Source organism: Podarcis muralis, chromosome 14 (genome assembly GCF_964188315.1).
Source record: "Podarcis muralis chromosome 14, rPodMur119.hap1.1, whole genome shotgun sequence".
Taxonomy (NCBI): Eukaryota; Metazoa; Chordata; class Lepidosauria; order Squamata; family Lacertidae; genus Podarcis; species Podarcis muralis.
In genome coordinates this window covers 28,829,917-28,849,511 of record NC_135668.1, presented here as the reverse complement: position 1 = coordinate 28,849,511, position 19,595 = coordinate 28,829,917, and the positions used below count along the sequence as shown (strand labels likewise).

The following is a 19,595-nucleotide window of genomic DNA, read 5'->3' as shown; positions in this document are numbered from 1 at the left end:
TTGTGAATGAAGACTTTGCTCTGGAAAATTGCTTTTGAACGACGAGCCTGAAGCTGGAGCAGAGGTTTGTTAAAGTGCAGTAGCGAGGCAGCCAGAAATTCAACAGGTGCAGCTCCTCCCCAACACACACTTTGGAGTGCCTCGTGTCACGCAGCTGCCAAAACCATATTTCATTTTATTTTAAAAAAATCAGTTTCCAGAGAATGTAAACAAAGTAACTTGAATACTTATTTCATGCCCAGAACCTGTCAAGTAATTGAGACTGTGGGTTCCCCTGAGGAAGTGCAGAGTTGCATTTCCCCTCTTCTGCAGCATACAGTGCCTGTGCAGCAGGAGAGGATGGCAAGTGTGGCAGGAAGATTCAAGAACAATCAAGGAAACATTTCAGTGCAGTGTAGTATCAAAATGCTTTATTTGCAGAATACTGTTTGGATTTCCCCCCCAAAATCAAGCACAGCTAGGCGTTCTTTCTGTTTTCCGACGTATGTCTTATCAATACAAAATTGGGTATGGTGCAAGCAAATTTTTATTCTGAAAGTGTGGCCCAGATAAAGTTCGAGAACAACTGCTTTAAGGACTGTCATGTCATGTGCACATGCGAATGTGGTTTATGCCAGTGACCATTATGCCCCTGGCTCAGCCTCTTTTGCCATTCAAAATAGATTTTTTTAAACATTAAAAATCCTCCTTCAAATTTGCTAAGTTCTGATGTAGAGCACTGGTGGGTGTGGGGAGTGGCAGGATTCCACAATGATATGTTATACCCCCCCCCCCCAAATCCCAATGGCGACAGGGTCCTCCTGCCTTCAGATTGTCTCTGCAGTGAGGCTCTCTGGCTTGCTCAGCACTTGAAAGCTGGCAGGGCACAAACTTGTGTTTATCATCCAAGGCGGCCTTCTTAGAAACTGCTGCTGGGGTCGTCCTGCCTGAACATCCTTCTAGTTTCCCCCATGCCATTACTACCTTGCTTTATATCAAACCAATTTCATGCCAGCCGCCTTGTAGACTCTCTCTACAACACAGACCACAGAGAGAGGGAAGGCAAGGGCTAACATGGCTGAAACACCTACTTGCACACTGAAGGGGACATTCCTTTTAAAAACACCAGCTTGGCAGCACTTCCTGCTTGTCCCCCCCTCAACCCCCTTTCTTCTGTAGCCTATGTATTTTGTTCTAATATTCCCCTCCTCCACCACCACCAAGTAACCATTTCTTTCCAGGAAACATCAGAAATTTTATTTATGCTCCCAGAGGTGTACTGATGATTACTTCCCAGCTTCACGGGCCAAAATCAGGAGGGTTGCCATGCATGTCAGCAGGTCTGGCTCCTGGGCTGATAAAAGCAGCAAGACGTGGGCGATGGAGAGGAGAAGCATTCAGTCGGGAAGTGGCACAGCCTGCTGTTATGCCAAAGCACAGGAGGAGGCCAGGGGTTTCCGCCCCACTCTTCCCGAGCAGCTAGGGACCGTCACCTGTGCAAATCAGGAGAGGGCAGAGACTGCAAACCAGGCTCCCTTCTTGTTTTGCTTTTTTTCCTGGTGGGGCTCCTGCACCCTAAAGAGCTCCACAAGGTATAGGCACGTTGCTATTTCCAGAATGGGAAGGAAGCACACAGGTAAAGATTTGCCTGTGAATTTCACCTGCCTTGCATCAAGTTAAAGAAGGTGCCATCTTGGTTGAGAGTCCCAGAGGATCTGCGCTCTCTGTTGCCTTGCTGCCTGTCTCCATCTGGAGGGTGGCGGTCCTGACTGACTCCAGCTACAAAAGCTGAGGCTGCTGGGAAGGTGTGGGTATGCATCATGGCTTTGGGGAGAGGCTTGGGGAGTAGTAGCTGGTTCTTGACCCCACTTACAGCTGTGGGACGGCATGACAACACCCCTAGCCCATGGCATTAATGTGGAGAAGCAGCTGGGACAGTGTCCCGGGGTCCTTGCAGCACTAACAAGCATCCCCCTCTGCCCCATTGCCTCACAGAGCTCCAGGGCACCTCTTTGGGGGATCTTTCACCAAAGCGTTCTTTCCCAAGCCGTAAATCACTTTACTGAATATCTAACTTGATTTAGGTTCAACTATTCCTTTCTCGCAACATTTTTTAAAAAAACATCGCATATATTTAAAAAGGCGTCTTGGTTGAGAATTAAAAGAAATCCTAGCTCCGGGCCTGGAATGCTAAGGGACCATGGAGTCTGTTCTTGGAGATGGGCACCCTTAGAGTAAAAGCATGTGAGGGGGGTTGATACTATAATTCCCCCCCCCCAACCATCTGCATGGTCCGTTCCACAACTTTCAAGACACTTCCGGGATTCTTATTCCGGCCTTCTTTGCTCCCAGGAAAGCGATGGCTCAGGCCTGTTCTTCCTTCAGCCACTGGAGCAGCTGAGGCACGTAGTAGGTGATGATGATATCAGCCCCTGGAAAGAGAATAGTTTCCTTCTTTAAAAAAGGACCCACGGTTTATTTGCAAATGCCTTCCCTCAATTTATTCTGCTTGCCTCCCAAAGGTCTGAGGGCAGCCCCTCTTAATTCATCTGCTTTTAGTCTCTCTCATCGCCTCTCCATCTTCCTCATGCTGCTTGTGGAAATCCAATGAAGCTGAAAGTTGGAAGACTGGGGACAGATAAGAGAAAGCGCTTCATCGCACAAGGCAGGGCTAAACTCTGGAACGTGCTCCCCCAGGAGCCAGCAATGGCCACCAAATTGGGTGGCTTTAAGAGAGGATCAGAAAAGTTGTGAAGGAGAAGGCGATCTATCAAGTGGCTAGTAGCCACAATGCCTATGCTCTGCTAGAAACCACAGGAGGAGAGAGTGGCTGCTGTGCTTGGGTCCTGCTCACGGGTTTCCCATCAGCAACTATTTGCAGAATACTGTATGAATTTCTCCCCCTCAAGCTTATAAATTCAGAGCATTTGTGGATGATGTTGTTTTGCTTTCGGAAAATCCGATGGAGAACCCATTTTCTCCACTTGCTCCTGAAGGGGCTCTGTGGCACCAGGGAGCACCAAGTGACTGGAGGTGGCTGTGCGTCGCTCCAGGATCAGGGGCAGCATGTCTACGAGTCCCACCTGCTGCAGGGACAGGGGTGGTCCCACGAGGGGCAAAATTGCTGCTGCACAGGCCATGTTGTGCTTGTGGGTGTCCCACCGAGCAGGCATGTGGTTGGATCAAGGATGAAACTTTGGCCTGATCCAGCTGCAGGGCCCTTCTTATTGTCAGTTTTGCATTTTGTGGTACAGAAAGTATTGGTTTACAGTGTAGAGATCTTTCCTATTCCAATTGATTCAAGAGGGTTCTACAAGCTTCTCTGTGTGATACAAGCTGGAAGTTTCTAGCTAACAAGCAAGCTTCTATTCTGCCTACAAACAGGAAGAAGGTTCCTGATGTTTGGGTTATTTCTTCAGAGAAGCTGAGCAGCTGGTTTAAACTGGTTCTGTTAACTCTTTCACTCAAGGTCATGCTGAGTATAATAATAAGGCCAGAAGGAGTCTGGGTTTCATTTTCTGTCTCTCTTTCCTTCTGGTATGGTGTTCTGTATATAGTATGCTAAGTATTAAGGTCTTATTGTATGTTTAAGTTAAGTCTGCTGCAACTGGATTTCTTATGGACCGTGCCGAAGATGTATGGATTTGTGACTGTTATGCTCATTAGCCTTCAGTAGTAAACTCTGCTGGATGAAGTTCATTGCCTCTGAGTTATTTGGAATCCTGCAACATGTTTTAAGTTTTTACTCTGCTTACTGTACGTTGCGGTCTGCTCTGTATCAATATGGAGCAGAATCAATGGAACCCATCTGCCCAGCATTCCTGATTTCAGTATGTACTGTAACCCTCTCTGATGGAAAGCGCTTAAGGGCATCCCATGGAAGGTTTCGAGACCTGGGAGGGAGGCCAGGGAAAATACCCCTTTTGCCACAGGCGATGTCATTCCCTGTGACACGGCAGCCCCCTCCACACACACACACATTTCCCTTCCTCTCTCACCTGCTCTTCTGAATGCAGCCATGGCCTCCATCACCACAGCCTTCAGGTCAAAGGCCCCAGCTTGTGCTCCGTGCCACAACATGGCAAATTCTCCAGAGACGTGGTAGACGGCCAGCGGGTGGTTGGGATGCTGTAAAGACACAGGTGCACATCAGCCGAGACAGATGCCTTTCCCCTTTGCTCAGCCAAGATGCTGCCAAGGCCCACCCAGTGGGGGTGGGTGTCTCCCCTCCCACCCATTCCGGGGAGCAGGGAGCTTACCTTTTCCTTCACCTCCCACACGAGATCAAGGTAAGGCATTCCTGGCTTGACCATCAGCATGTCTGCTCCCTCCCGCACGTCTCGGTCCTGGCAGGGGATGGCCATGTACAGAGAAAAAGCACACAGCAGAGGGAGTTGGAAAGGGTTCAGAAAAGGGAAACTGAAATGATCAAGGGGTCGAGCAATTGCAATGTTGGGGACTTCTGAGTTTCGAGCAAAGGCAAGGAAGAGGCAACATGACAGAATTTTGCAAAACTGTACCTGGCATGGGAAAAGCTCCTTTTGAGTTTCCAAATAAGGCAGTTTCCTCCCCATCCCCCATGCTTCATATTACGTTTAGGATTAAAGGTAAAGGTAAAGGTAAAGGTACCCCTGCCTGTACGGGCCAGTCTTGACAGACTCTAGGGTTGTGCGCCCATCTCACTCAAGAGGCCGGGGGCCAGCGCTGTCCGGAGACACTTCTGGGTCACGTGGCCAGCGTGACATCGCTGCTCTGGCGAGCCAGAGCCGCACACGGAAACGCCGTTTACCTTCCCGCTAGTAAGCGGTCCCTATTTATCTACTTGCACCCGGAGGTGCTTTCGAACTGCTAGGTTGGCAGGCGCTGGGACCGAGCAACAGGAGTGCACCCCGCCGTGGGGATTTGAACCGCCGACCTTTCGATCGGCAAGCCCTAGGCGCTGAGGCTTTTACCCACAGCGCAACCCGCGTACGTTTAGGATTAGAATACATTGAATTGGAAAGTAAGCTTATTTGGCTACATTTCAAGGATGCTGATCTAGCTCATTCCTATATGCTCACGGTTCATTCCAGCCCTGCATACAAGCTATACATTTAAATCACATGGCTTTAAGGTGGATAGACAAGCTGGAGAATGTGAAGAGGAGGGCAACCAAAATGAACAAGGGTCTGGAAACCAAGCCTATTGAGGGATGGTGGCGATGTTTAGCCTGGTAAAGAGGAGTCTGAGAAGAGATACGAGAGCCACCTTCAAATATCTGAAGGGTCATCACATGGAAAATGGAGCTAGCTTGTTTTCTGCTGCCCCAGAAGGTAGGGCCTGAACCAATGGGTTCAAATGACAAAAAGGGCGCGTCTGATGGAGAAAAAACAGAGGCGTTTTAACAGCTGAATGGACAGCCTTGGAAGGTGGTGGACTCTCCTTCACAGGTGGTTTTTAAGCAGAGGTTGGATGGCCATCTGCATTGAAGGGGGTTGAATGAGATGGTACCAGTTCCTGGAAACCACAGTGAGGGGAGAGGGCTCTTGTGCTCAGATCCTGCTTGCAGGTTTTCGCACAGGTACCTGGTTGGCCCCTGTGAGAACAGGGTGCTGGGGTACAGGGCCCACTGGCCTCATCCTGCAGGCTCTTCTTATGCTATGGCAGACAGGCATAAGGAGGGAGAATGGAGGCCTCGCTGGCAACTGCTTCAAACCAGGCCAGACCCTGGAGCCATCCGTGCTGGGGCTCTGACGCAGGCCAGCTTCGGGAGCTACAGTCCAAGGAGCTTTTCATTTGCTAGCGTTTGATCAAGGGGGTGGGAGAGAGGCCACGGGAGAAGAAAGCCAAGCCGCTGCCCTCCAAAGCGGATTCTGCATGCAGATCAAGCTGCCCAAGGGTGGCTCGCTCTGGCCGCCTTCCAGGCGCTCTCTGGGGGAACTTCGGTCGAACCTCGGACTTGATAACAGCTCAAGAGACCATATAACACCGGTCTTGAAAGACCTACATTGGCTCCCAGTACGTTTCCGAGCACAATTCAAAGTGTTGGTGTTGACCTTTAAAGCCCTAAACGGCCTCGGTCCAGTATACCTGAAGGAGCGTCTCCACCTCCATCGTTCTACCCGGACACTGAGGTCCAGCACCGAGGGCCTTCTGGCGGTTCCCTCACTGCGAGAAGCCAAGTTACAGGGAACCAGGCAGAGGGCCTTCTCGGTAGTGGCGCCCTCCCTGTGGAACGCCCTCCCACCAGATGTCAAAGAGAACAACAACTACCAGACTTTTAGAAGACATCTGAAGGCAGCCCTGTTTAGGGAAGCTTTTAATGTTTGATGTATCACACTATTTTAATATTCTTTTGGAAGCCGCCCAGAGTGGCTGGGGAAACCCAGCCAGATGGGCGGGGTATAAATAATAAATTATTATTATTATTATTATTATTATTATTATAAGAGAGCAGCCCACCACCGAGGCAGGAGCCAGGGACAGGCCATTTCGGAGCCCGGCGAGAGTCTGGTTTTGCCGCAGCACCTCGAGGCTGGGTGGGGGTGGGCTGTTCCCGAGGAACTGGGGCAGGCCAAGGAGGAACGAAGGACGCGCAGAGAGGCCTGGAGGTCGCTGGAGCCAAGGTAGAGCCCCCTAAGCAGCAGGCTCAGCCTTAATCCCTGTTTCTCAGACGCACTAAATCCACTAAGAGGATCGCTGTGTTGAGTTGAAGGGAAGTCTGGGTTCATCCCACCAGCAGCCTCCTTCTCCTCTTCCACCCCCAGTACTGCCTTCCCCCTGGTGTTCACAGCTGGAAGCTAAGACGATACGAATCACAAAACTATAGAGCCTTTGGGGGGGGGCAGAGGTTCATCTAGTCCAACCCCCTGAAATAAAGGAATCACAGCTAGTGATTTTGCACAGAATTGTACAGTGGGAAGTGGAAAGGTCCCCAAAGGGTCCAATCCTGTGCAATGGCCACCCGACCTCTGCTTAAAAACTTCCAAGGAAGAAGCATCCGGCTCCTCCTGAGGGGGTCCGTTCCCTCTTTCAGGGAATGGGGGGGGGGGACTCACCACAGCCCTCAAGGCCAAGCCCCGCGACCCCGGAGGGAGCTGGTAACACCGCCGGTCTCCAAAAGCAGGCTTGGACTGGGCTGCATCTCTGTGCGGAACCAGAAAGGATAAAAAGGATCAAGCCTGTGAAATCACCCATGAGACCTCCAAGTAGTGACTGCGTGCAGCCCTTGGTCTACCAGATGTACACTGAAACACACCTCCCATTAGCCCCAGAAAGAATGGCCAAGGCCAGGGCGGGTGGGACTTGCTGCCCAGCAACACCTGCTGGGCCACAAACCCCTGCAATTCACCCTCCCCTCTCCTCCCAAGGGCTGATACAGAGTACATCGCCTCGCCTCAAAATGGATATTGGAGATCTGGAGAAGGCTTGAGAAAAGGGTCAGCCAAAACAATCAAGGGGATGAAGCGCCTCCCCTAAGAGGAAAGGCCGCAGCCTTGGGGACTTTTTAGTTTGGAGAAAAAACAGGAAAGAGGTGACATGGCAGAACTTTGCAAATCTAGGCCTGGTGTGGACAGAGGGAGGGTATTTCTCCCTCTCTTCTTGTGCTGGAACGGGTGGACATCCAGCAAAGCTGAACATTGGAAGATTCAGGACGGGAAAAGGAAAGTTCCATAGTTAATCTGTGGAACTCCCTCCCACAGGAGGCAGCCTGGGCCACCAACATGGATAGCTTTAAAAGAGGATTAGACAAATTCATGGAGGAGGAGGCTATTAATGGCTACTAGCTCAGGCTCCGTAGCTGGAGGCAGCCATGCTTCTGAATCCAAGTTGCTGGAAACCATGGGTAGGGACTATGATGTCCTGGTGTTCAAATCCTGCCTGTGGGTTTCAGTCACTGTGAGAACAGGATGCTGGACTAGATGGGCCATTGGCCTGACCCAGCCTCACGGCTCTTCTCATTTTCTCACCTGAAGGGGCCGTAGAAGCAGGAAGCAAACTTGGCACTGTAGCTCAGGACGGAAACCTGCAGCCGACACGGAGGAAAGGTGAGAGAGGTTTGCTGTCTAAAGGGCTTTTTTTTAAAAAAAAACCCACACAGGATCTCCTGCCCCCTGCCTGCCAGGCCCCTCACAATCTCTCCTGAGGGGGCACAGGGAGGGAATCACATCCATTCCCCTCCACCCCTAATCTGTGGCCCTGCAGGCCCATCGAGGTAAGTCGTTGCCATGGCAACCTCAGAGGGCCTCCAGTCGGCCTAGTACAGGTACCACGACCCTGGAGGGCTCTGTGAGAAGGTCTGCCAAGGGAGGGTGCGAGCTTGTCCCTGGCTCACCTTGTTACCCAAGTCGTTGGAGATCAAGGCCTGCTTGATGGCGCCAATGCGCCCGTCCATCATGTCCGAGGGGGCCACGATATGACATCCTGGAGGAGGAAGATGGGTGGTGGCTCAGGGGAGCTGAGGGTGGACCACTGCCAGGGACGGGCTGGCAAAGAGGAGTGGTGGGAGGCACCAGCCAGGGAACCCCCCAAGGGAACCCCCAGAGGAGGAAGGCTCAGAGCTGGGGATTGGTGGTGGGACACAGAGGAGAGGTTGGAGGGAGAAGATTTGTGGGAGAAGGTGTCAGATGCTGAGGGGGAACCAGGGTTTGGTGAGCAGGGAGAGATGGTGACAGGGAGCAGTTCAGACTCTGAGGCTGAAGCAAAGGAGGGGCGTCAAGAGGTTGCTGAAGAACCCAGGGAGTCTCCCTCTCCTGCTGCAACAAGCTCCCCTCCCACTGGTCTCCAATAGCACGCAGAAGGACAGAACAGAGGCCAGAGGTGCGCAAACACAGTCTGAGACTGCTTGGGAAACTTCTGGGAGAGGAGGCGCCTTAAGGGTGGTAGAAGGCAGACACCTTCCATCCTGGCACCTGCTCCATAGGGGCAAGACCTGCTGGGAAAGGGTTACTGCATGCCATCTCCTAGAATAAAGAGTTAACTTCATTGGCATCAGAGATTCGCATCCTTTCTTGCTGACTTGCATCTGACTCCAGCCCTGATAGACAGACTCCCTTGGCCACCAGCTTCCCCAGGAGCCCACCCACCACACAAAAGGAGCCACCCAGCCCAAGCAACCTCAGAGGAGCCATGCTCAATCAGGGCAAAGGCCTCTCTCCTCACCTGGCAACAGCCCCCAAACAGCTGCCATTCCAAGGTAGGCTGCCTCTGAACCTGGAGGTTCGGCTTAATGTCATAATCAAGAGTTGCCTCCCCTCAGAGTTTTGCCCTAATCCAACTTTTACACTCCCTCAGCTAAGCAGCCGCAGCCACTTCCTGCAGCAGAGAGACCTGTCTTCCAGTCTCACGTCCGTCTGGAGTGTCATTCCTGTGACACCTGCACAGTGCCTTTGATGGGACTCAGCAGCCAACTGTGCTCTCACCTGCCTTGGCATAGGCCAGAGCCACCTCAGCCAGCCTCTGGCAGCTGGTCTCGTTCTGGAGGGTGCCATCTTCCCGAAGAATGCCTGAAAGGGAAAGGGCAGTGGTCAAGATTCTGGGGGTCCAATTTCTCCATATTCCACCCCCTCAACACACACACACACACACACACACTGCCCCCCAAATTCCACTGGCGTTCACAAGGACTCTTGGAAGCAAACACCAGAAGCAAACCAGGAAAACTTTGTTTCACCCATGCGTTGTTTAAAAAGTGTACTGTAGTGACGTAATGGCAGCCATATTTCAAGAGAGATAAAAAGGGGGGAGCCTGAGGAGGCCTGCAAGAGGCACCGCATCAATGCACTGAACAGATATTGCTTCCCTTGGAGACCCAGGGAAAACCTGGAGACCCAGATTTGGGAAACCCTGATTTAGTGCAATACACATGGCAGAATTTGAGGGGCTCTCCCTCTGCCCTAGGCCCTGTGACAAGAAGTGGGGGTCCTGCTCCTGCTCCCCTCCAGCAGCACTTACCACAGTGCCCATGGGAGGTGTAAGGGCACAGGCAGATGTCGCAAGCGATCAGCAGCTCAGGGAACAAGGCACGGATCGTGGCAATGGCCTGGATCACGGGGGTGTCCTTGGCATCAGCCGCAGATCCACGCTCGTCCTGTGGCGGGGAGGAGGGGAGGGGCAGTAGGAGGAAGGTGGTGAAACTGCAGCCGGCAACATGGTAAGTGGGGCTGGAGCTCAGCAGCCAGGTGCAGGATTTGTGGATGGAGGCTAATCTAATTTAACATATGACTGAAACCGCCAGGGTGCCTCCACCCCCTTTACCCACCTTGACGGCTCGGCTTGGGACCCCAAAAATCAGAATGCACTTCAGGCCATCAGCTACAAGGGGACGCAGCATCTCCTCCAGCCTGTTGACCCCATAACTGTGGGGGGAGGGGGCAGAGAGAGAGAGAGAGAGACCAAAGGACGTTGATGAGCAAAGCAGTAGGGTGACATAGGCACTGAGAAGCTGCTGCCCCCCACCCCCAGCAAATGGCATGGATCAAGCCCACTGCCTTAGTAAGGAAAGCGCGTCTGCTGGATCAGCCCCAAGCGGCTCCCTTTAGTCCTCTGTCTGGTTCTCCCGTGAAGGCCAGGCAGCTGCCCAAACCCCATCCCCAAAAGCAGAAGTCCCCTCCACCCCAGTTATTTGCCTCCACCACCTGGCAGTTTTAAGGTATGCTGTCTCGGGACGTGGATGCTCCACTTAGTTTTTATCAGGCATGGCAGGTCAACAGGTAAGAGCGCCCACTGCACCAGGGGGCAACCAGATGGGAAGCCTGGCAAGCAGGACAGGATGGCATCCCTGGGCCCCTGTTCACTGCTCCCCGCTCCTCAGCCAGTGGCATCACTGGAACACAGCTCCTGAAGCTGCAAGTTGTGTCACGCAGTGATTGAAAACCCCATGTATTCTCTCTTCTTCTTCTCTTCTTTTTGAAAATAGTTTGTATTAGGTTTTCAAGAAGATAAAACCGCAGAAGCAGAGAAGTTGTCTGTTGGCTTAGGCAGGCCGATTCCATTGCATTAGACTGCTGTGTTTCCCCCCACTCAAGATACACAGAACCGCTATAGGAAATATCCTTTCCTCCTCAGGCCAGTGTCAGGTTTAGGGCAGTTCTCCACATAAGCCATGGGGGAGCAAAACCACCACCATCAAAATAACAGTAATACCTGTGTTTATAAGGGGACTTACTGAGGAGAAACGCAACTCTACCAAAAGGAATTATTGCATGAAAATAAGAAAGGGAAGGGAGGGAAGGAAGGAACCATATTTTGTCCTCCCTCAGGGCACCAAATTACAAAAGTCCACCCCTGGTCTGACCAGCTGCTTCCCTTGGAGAAACTTTCTCAGGTCAAAGCCACAGCCCCACAGAGCAGCAAAGGCTCCCAAGCCATGAGAAGGCTGGGTTGGGCACAGCACTCTGTCCCCCCAGCCCAACGAGTGAGCCGGGGCCTTGGGGTGGACCTTGTTATCTCTCATCTCCAAGTTGCAACCGCAACAAAAGAGCTTTTATCTTGGGAAGGCACGGTGGGGTGGAGGCAAGCATCAGCTTCTGGCTCTGCCCAACGGGAGCCCTTATCTCGCGGGGCCCAGAGAAGTCTGGGGCAAAGGCAGCTGGAAACATGAGCACATTCCTGCCCTTCCGCTGGAGTCTGAGCTGCATTGACTCAGGCAGGCAATATGGGGAAGAAAAAATGAATGGAGGTTTGTATACAGAAAGTGCCAACTTCAGCACCCCACCCACAGCACCTCCGCAATGGGGCTCTCGGGTAGGACTGGGGAGCTGCCTCCCCACCCGCTGCCCCCAGTATCTCCCCAAGACCCTCTCAAGAATTGACAGGGCTGGGCTGGGCAGATCCAGGGTTGGCTCAGCGTAAGGCAGTTCCCTACATTTCGACGTGTTCACTCACCGGGCTTGACCAGGCAGGCTGGCAATGGGCTCCACGGCATCTGGGCTGTCCCTGAAAAAGTTAAACAGGGGAAGTGGGAGCTGGAGAGGATCCTGGCAGCGAGGTCGGCAGACCCAGCGCAGCCAGAGACAGGCTCAGCGCCAAGGGACATTCCTTTGCCGTCACCTGACAGTGCCATCGTTGTGGGAACCCTGCAGCCCCCAGGAAAATAGAGGGCTGCCAACCACCCCCCAAACCAGGAATAGGAGGTTTTCTAGGTTGGGAGGCTTTGTGCCCCAAGAGAAGGCAGTGCTGCAGTTTGCCAAAGGCAGAATAGAAGAGAACCCCAGGGATCAGTCAGAACTGTGGCTAATAGCCAGGGATCAGGAAGGGACAAACTAAGCTGCTCCCCCTACCCCACCCTCCCATCACAAGCTCACAAGGTGGCTGTAGGGAAGCCGTGGTCCCTCAGCCCCTGACCACCCTACAAATATGGAGCTAAGGATACTGCCCTGCCCTGTGAGATGACCAAATGCTAAAATTATTAATAATAATTATTATTATTATTTATTAAATTTGCATTGCCCGCAGATCTCAGGGCAGTTCACAACACCAAATTGCAACACGAAAACGCAAACTGCACGATAAAAATAAGAACAAAAGCAAACCAATAATCCCCTTCCCCACAACAGATTTAAAAAGGCATCGGATGCCCGTCAGCCAAAGGCCTGGTTAAAGAGGAACATTTTTGCCTGGCGCCTGAAGATGTACCATGAAGGTGCCAGGTGGGAGTTGAGGACGTCAGAAAAGACCCAACTGGCTCAGACCCAGCAGGGCCCAACTAACCCAAACCGGACACCCCAGTTAGGAAACGGCCGAGAAACTCACGTCACAAAGATGGGGTAGATGAGGTTGGCTGCGTGGAAGCTAGCGGCCGTCGCCTGCCACAAGCGGAGGGTGGGGTGAAAGTAGCCACTGTGCAAGAGGGACTCGGCCTGCATCTCGAGGTCTCGCCAGCCACTGAGCCACGGGAGGCAAGGGCTCTGGAAAGCAGAGAGGCAGAGGCAGTTTTAGAGGGGTGGCTTCTCATGCTGCCGGGGGTGCCACTGCCCAGACACCCAGAGGACTCTGGGAGATGCCCCTTATGCATGCCCAACTCCTGGTGCAAGTGACGGCCAGGCAAGGAAATGAGAGTAACATCAAGCAAGTGCAGAGCGCAACCCCACCCCACTGATCAGCCACAATTGGTCTGAGTATGCCTGGTACTGGGTGCATGGAAGGACAACTTAACTTACAAGGGAAATCTGAGGCCTGGCAGGGCACCTCTTTGTCTTGTAGGAGTCTACGCATCTGAATCCCAGCAGCTGGAAACTGCAGGAAGGGAGAGTGCAGCCCTTACACTCAGATCCCGCTTGTGGGTTTCCCATAATGAGCATATGGCCTGCCAAGTGTGAGAACAGGAGGCTGGATGAGTTGAGTCCCTTTGGGCCAGGCTCTTCTTATGGAACCGCAAGGTGTAGAGGCAGTCTATCTGGATTTATAAGGTTCTCAGGGGCCCCTGGTAGAACTGGATGCTGGACTAGGTGGGTCCTCTTGGATCTGATCCAAAGAGCCTCAGGGCTCTTCCTGTGTTCTCATGAAAGAGCATGCTTTAGGGATTAAAAACCTGCTCCCTTTACTTTGAAGGGGTATTTGGATATTTCTCGGCGGTTCTGAAAACCAGGATGACAATCTCTCTCCTGGCACCCTGAAGCCTGGAAGAAGAGGCCGCTTAATAATCTCTCATCTGAGGGTGGCAAATTCCTCCGCAGCAAGATGAAACGGGTTGGGTGGTGCAATTGGCCCACGCATGACATGAGGAGAGGCAGGTTGCCAGAGGCAAGAGCAAAAAGGCAGGCAGGGCTCTAATCCCGGTGGAGGAGGGCTCTGTTTTGGGCTTCAGTTCAAGAGGCAGTTAAAGCCCAGCAGGTTTATCAGGCCAAAAGTCCACACAGCCCACCAGCCTCCTTTCCACACATCCGCCATCCAGGGGCGGATGTAAAAAAAAATTCCTTTGGGTGCCTGGAACCAAGTCGGATCTGCTTGACCCTGAGCTTGAGCATCGCGAGAGAGCTGATCTCATGATCACCAGCTCTCTGCAGAAAAAGTTATAAAGGGAACCAGCCCAGGGGGTTCAACCCCCCCGTCCCATCCCGCCTGCTGACAACCTTGGGGGTCCAGTCACCTTCTCTGAGCCTAACTCACAATTTAATGAGGACTAGGACTTGGGAGTGACCTGAGTTCAGATCCCGCTCCCTCGTCCCAAAAACCAGTCCTTAAGCTCCCTAGGTGACCTTGTTGTGTGGGGGAGTGGGTGCCTCTCTCAGCCTAACCCACCTCACAGGCTGCTGTGAGAATACAATGCATAAGGGGAGAGGCAGGGAGAGGTTGAGCAAGCCTTGGACCGCCTGTATGAAACAATAAGGAAACAGAAGTGCTTGGTTATAGAAGTTGACCTCCCTCCCAGGTAAAGTTGCAGGAGCAGACCTTTTATAAAATGAATGGAGCTTGAGCTGCAGGGCCCAGAATCCCGAAAGAGCCCCAGAAGCGACTTGAGTCCACATTGCTTTTAAAAACTGGGTCCAGCTGACCCGATTTGAGTCACATGACTCAGATCCATTCATTTCGGTTGGTATCTATTTCGACAATCCCAAAGTTTGGGAGTCAGTAGCACAGATGTCGTAAAGGAGGTAAGTTGGCCATTCTGCCGAAGAGCACTTAAATTCTTTCTGCATATTGTCTCCAGAAAATGACTTTGCAACTATCAGGATGCGAAAAAGTAGAAAAAAGAATGGTAGAATCATAGAATGGTGAAGTTGGAAGGGACCCGAGGGTCATCCAGCCCAACCCCCACAAGGCAGGAACTTTTTGCCCAACGTGGGGCTTAAGGCACTGGGCATTTTCATTCACCCCTGTGACTTGGGCGAGTGAGATAACACAGAACAGCCATTTTAATCAAAATCTAAGATGTAGTAGTTAATTTTTAAAAATAAAAATGCAGCGATCTGCCGTGGAACAACCCCATTGAAGAAGGTCACAGCGGAGACCTCATTGCTAAAGGGCTCCCCCAGCCCAGTTCGAACTTCAGGGCCCCCCACAGGTCCGCCACGGCCCAGCGGGAGCCGCGGGCCATTGCAGCCCGCAGCCACTTCCTTCCGCTTTCTGGAGCCCGAGGATCTGCCGGAGGAAAGCTCAGACCCAGCCCCCTCCCCCTGCCCGGGAAGGCGATCCTCACCTGCTTATTCTGCCGCGGCTCGCTCACGCGGGAGCAGTCAGCTGTTTTCCCGGCAGCCCTCGCGGGAAGCCACTTCGTTTGCATAGCCACGCCCCCCAGAAAAAACCCTCAGCGCGTTCCCTAGTGAAGCAATACGCTCCTCCCCCGCTTGGGCGGCCACGCCTCCTGCTCGCAAATGCCAGGACTGGGTGGGTTCAATGGCGGACCTACGTTTTGGGGGGCACTGACTCCATCTGGCAACAAAGGTGTCAAATCCTTGAGGCCCTGGGTGCCCGATCACCCACAAATTTCGGTGCCAGGGCCATGGACGCTGCAAGGCACCCACGGCCGCGGTTGAGCGTAGTGAAGGTGTCTTTCTGGTGCTGTAGATTAATATTTCTGCAGTAAAACTGTGAGAGACCCTCCTGTCATTCAACCCGCCTTTGCATCCCTGCCCGTCAGCGGATGAATGAAGGACAGAGCTAATGCCCAGTCTTTTGCCACTTATTTGCCAGCCCAGTCAGCCTGGGATTCTGCAAGAGTTTTTAATTGCTGGTTTGTGACATGTAGCAGCAGCAGCAGCAGCAGCAGCACTGTCTTTCAACACATCCGACTCTGGTATTCGTTATTAACCTTCATGTTATGCCTCAAGCAAAGCAGAAAGCAGGGAAATTAGAATGCTGATTTAGAATGAACACACATATATATCGAACAAAGCAACATAATAAAAATAATAGATCTACAAGTACAGTGATACCTTGGTTTACAACCATAATCTGTTCCGGAGGTCCGGTTGTAAACCAAAACAGGTTGTAACCCAAGGTGTGCTTTCGCCAATGGGGTATCCCCCCCCCAAATTTGTTGTAATCCCCCCCAAATGGCTTGTAATCCAAAAAAAGGGACACACACTTCCAGGTTTGACGTGGTTGTAATCCAAAGCGGTTGCAAACCAAGGTTTGTTGTTGTTTAGTCGTTTAGTCGTGTCCGACTCTTCGTGACCGCATGGACCAGAGCACGCCAGGCACTCCTATCTTCCACTGCCTCCCGCAGTTTGGTCAAACTCATGTTGGTAGCTTCGAAGAACACTGTCCAACCATCTCATCCTCTGCCGTCCCATTCTCCTTGTGCCCTCCATCTTTCCCAACATCAGGGTCTTCTCCAGGGAGTCTTCTCATCTCACGAGGTGGCCAAAGTATTGGAGCCTCAGCTTCACGATCTGTCCTTCCAGTGAGCACTCAGGGCTGATTTCCTTAAGAATGGATAAGTTTGATCTTCTTGCAGTCCATGGGACTCTCAAGAGTCTCCTCCAACACCATAATTCAAAAGCATCAATTCTTCAGCAATCAGCCTTCTTTATGGTCCAGCTCTCACTTCCATACATGCAAACCAAGGTACCACTGTACAAAAGCAGTATATCTGAAAGGAGAGGGGGAGAGAGAGAAAAACAAACATGGAGTTTGGGAGCAGTTACTGTGCTCCTAACAATGTGTTAAAAGTTACTTCTTACTCTTCCCATCTCAATGGAAGGATAAAGGGTGGGGGGAGAAAGGAGGGGACCAATTCATGGAGGAGAAGGCTTTCAATGGCTACTCACCACGATGGCTATGCTCTGCTGGAACTGCAGGAGGGGAGAAGTGCTCCTGTGATCAGGTCCTGTATCTGGTTGGCCACTGTGAGAACAGGATGCTGGACTTCATGTACCCCCCTGGACCAGATCCAGCAGCCAGGTTCATATTATGTTCCTAACAACTCATTAATTGGTTACAATCAGAATAGGATGCTGGATTGGATAGGCGTTCGGACGGATCCAGCAGGGTTCACTACCGCTACCTGCAAGCCTATCCAGTAGTACCTTGGTTGTCAAACTTAATCCGTTCCAGGAGTCCGTCTGACTCCCGGAACAGTTCGAAAACCAAGGCGCAGCTTCCGATTGGCTGCAGGAGCTTCCTGCACTCAATCGGAAGCCGTGGAAGCCACGTTGGCCATTCGGCTTCCAAAAAACGTTCACAAACTGGAACACCCACTTCTGGGTTTACGGCGTTTGCGAGTACCAAGGCATTTGACAACCGAGGTACGACTGTAGTGGGAGCATCCAGAATTCTCTTGGCTTGGTTTTCATAATGTGTAAACTGGCACTTATCTTTGAGGCAGCACCCGAAATACAATGGTACCTTGGGTTACAGATGCTTCAGGTTACAGACTCCGCTAACCCAGAAATATTACCTCGGGTTAATAACTTTGCTTCAGGATGAGAACAGAAATCGCACAGCGGTGGCATGGTGGCAGTGGGAGGCCACATGAGCTAAAGTGGTACCTCAGGTTAAGAACAGTTTCAAGTTAAGAATGGACCTCCAGAACGAATTAAGTTCTTAACCTGAGGTACCACTGTATTTATTTGTACAAGGGGGTTGGGGGTTGGGATATACATAGATAATAAGTTTTGGTTGTAGCCAGCTAGCTGGAGATGATATTGTTTTCTTGATATTCTCCCGTGGTTAGTAGAATAAGTTGCTACACCAAGCAAAGATGGCCAAACCTACAAATCACTTGGTGATGTGCAGATTTGCATCAGGAACTCCTTAAAAAGGTCCCCATTGCCAGAGAGATGGTCGGAGGTCTCTCTGTGGAGAGAGGGTGTTTCTGTGCCATAGGAAATGTGCTAGAGCCCAGGCTTCGCTGCCATCTGTCCCTGCCCTTGGTTTGGCAAAGCAGAGAAGGGGTGAAGAGGAATCAGCTGTTTTCCTGGCACTGACCCCCCACCAAGCTCTGCTGCTCAACAACTTGCAACTAACCCCGCCCCCCAAAGCAGCCTCCAGGTTTCCTGGGCAACCTGCCACCAGAGGCTGATCAAGTTGTCATCAATTTACTGCCATGGATTACGCAGCTGGGGTATCAGCCAACGATCACCCCACTCCAGGAAAACACAAAGGATCAGTGGGATGCAATCCAGTCCGCTTCTGGCACCATTATTCAGCAGCTGAAGGATGCCCACAACTCTGCCCTTCCCACTTACACATCACCAATTTGCATATATTTCACATGTGCTGATTAAACTTATGCAGAGACAGCGAGAGCCTTTGCGGCATCAGTTCTACGACACCACAGACTATAGTGCATTATTTCTGAAACTTGGGTCTCCAGCTGTTTTCAGACTACAGTTCACATCATCCCTGACCACTGGTCTTGCTAGCTGGGGATGATGGGAGCTGTAGTCCAAAAACAGCTGGAGACCCAAGTTAGGGAACAAAAAATAAGACCCAGTTGCCAAGAACCCTGAAGAAGCAACAAGGTTTAGGCAAGGACTCTGTTGTCAACAGTTGCCAGCCGCTGACTCTGTGTGTCAACAGGAGGGTTTGTGGCGTGACAAAGAAGAAACATTGACTTCTGTCACTTCCAGACCACCAAATTCTAGAGCAGCTCCCAACATCCTCAGCCTCAAACGAGCATGCTGGCCTAGGGTGTGGTTGTTTGTTTATGATTGGCTGTGGTGACCTTTGTTTTTATGTGTAAGTGGGGTGGGTGGGTGTTTTGGATCAGGTTAGCCATATTGATTTGTATGCTGTTGGTGGATTCTTGTCATTGTCTTGTTGGGCTGTGTATGTGATAAAGGGGAGCCATAAAGGCGTCTTCTTCTGTTTGTCCCCGTGTCAGTTTCCGTTTACTGGTTAATTTTTCTAGTAAGGCTGTTTCCCATACTATTTGGTACCATTGGTCCATGCTTACTCCTGACAGGTCTCTCCAGTCTTCTGGTTATGGTGTTTCAGGCTGCTGAAAGTAGGTGGGTTATGAGTTCTTTGAAGTCAATAGCAGAGCACCTGCATAAGCGACGCTGACACAAAACCCCACATATATTAAGTATAATAGAAACATCGCCACCCGACCCTACCCCCACTCACCTTTCCCGCCCGCCCCACCTCTTTCCCCCTCTTCTTCCTAATGTCTCAACAATTGAAACTGATCTGTAAAAAATGTTACTTGGAAAAGAGAGAGAGAGAGACATTGCACATACTTTTGCAAACCAAGAAAATCTTTAATAAAAATACATTTTTTTAAAAAATGACCATGCTGGCTGAGGCTGATGGGAGTTGTAGTCCAAAACAAGTGGAGGTCCTCAGGTTGGGGGAAGGCAGAAATAAACCTTTTCTCAAAAGATTGTCCGACACTGCTCAGTGAAGACCCCGTGTCCTTGAGCCACTGAAACCACTGAAGAGGAAAGGAAGGGAACCTCACTAAGAAGCTGATTCGCAGCAGTTGGCAAGCAGGACTGGCACTGAGCACACCCAGGAAGCAGGAGAGATGCCAACTGCAGGGAGTGACAGGCTCCCCTTTCTCTCCATGTTGCAGGAGTTTCGCTTCCAGGCAACTGACCCCTGAAGAGGCAATCCTGTGTCTGCTTCCCACGGAAGGTGGCTCCTGGCTGTCCTAGCCAAAGGGGGAAATGGGGAGGCAACAGCTGCTGAATGAGGGGTGACAATTCATTTCCAGACCAATGAATATCCCGGAGACTGGCTCTTGTTCT

General features: G+C 51.6%; 1 protein-coding gene across 2 annotated transcripts; it reads right to left on the bottom strand.

The window, feature by feature from the left end:
• Positions 1-388: 388 nt before the first annotated feature.
• On the bottom strand, positions 389-15,189 carry ALAD (aminolevulinate dehydratase). 2 transcript variants are annotated; one of them, XM_028705695.2, is made up of 12 exons: positions 15,098-15,189; positions 12,712-12,866; positions 11,845-11,895; positions 10,220-10,316; positions 9,913-10,048; positions 9,381-9,464; positions 8,294-8,382; positions 7,929-7,984; positions 7,017-7,104; positions 4,239-4,325; positions 3,978-4,107; positions 389-2,411 (listed from the first exon to the last, which is right to left on the bottom strand). In XM_028705695.2, the coding sequence occupies exons 1-12, from the start codon at positions 15,179-15,181 to the stop codon at positions 2,344-2,346; spliced, it is 1,125 nt and encodes a 374-aa protein (XP_028561528.2). In that variant the 5' UTR covers positions 15,182-15,189; the 3' UTR covers positions 389-2,343. The 2 variants fall into 2 exon arrangements, with proteins under 2 accessions (XP_028561528.2, XP_028561530.2); XM_028705697.2 differs by lacking the exon at positions 15,098-15,189 and adding an exon at positions 13,119-13,194.
• Positions 15,190-19,595: the final 4,406 nt, after the last annotated feature.

Excerpts from the sequence above, each read along its gene's own strand:
- ALAD (XM_028705695.2), bottom strand. The coding sequence starts at position 15,181 with ATGCAAACGAAGTGGCTTCCCGCGAGGGCTGCCGGGAAAACAGCTGAC. Across the intron at positions 9,465-9,912 it reads CACCTCCCATGGGCACTGTG|GCATTCTTCGGGAAGATGGC; the intron begins GTAAGTGCTGCT and ends TTTCCCTTTCAG. Across the intron at positions 7,985-8,293 it reads CCAACGACTTGGGTAACAAG|GTTTCCGTCCTGAGCTACAG; the intron begins GTGAGCCAGGGA and ends TGTCGGCTGCAG.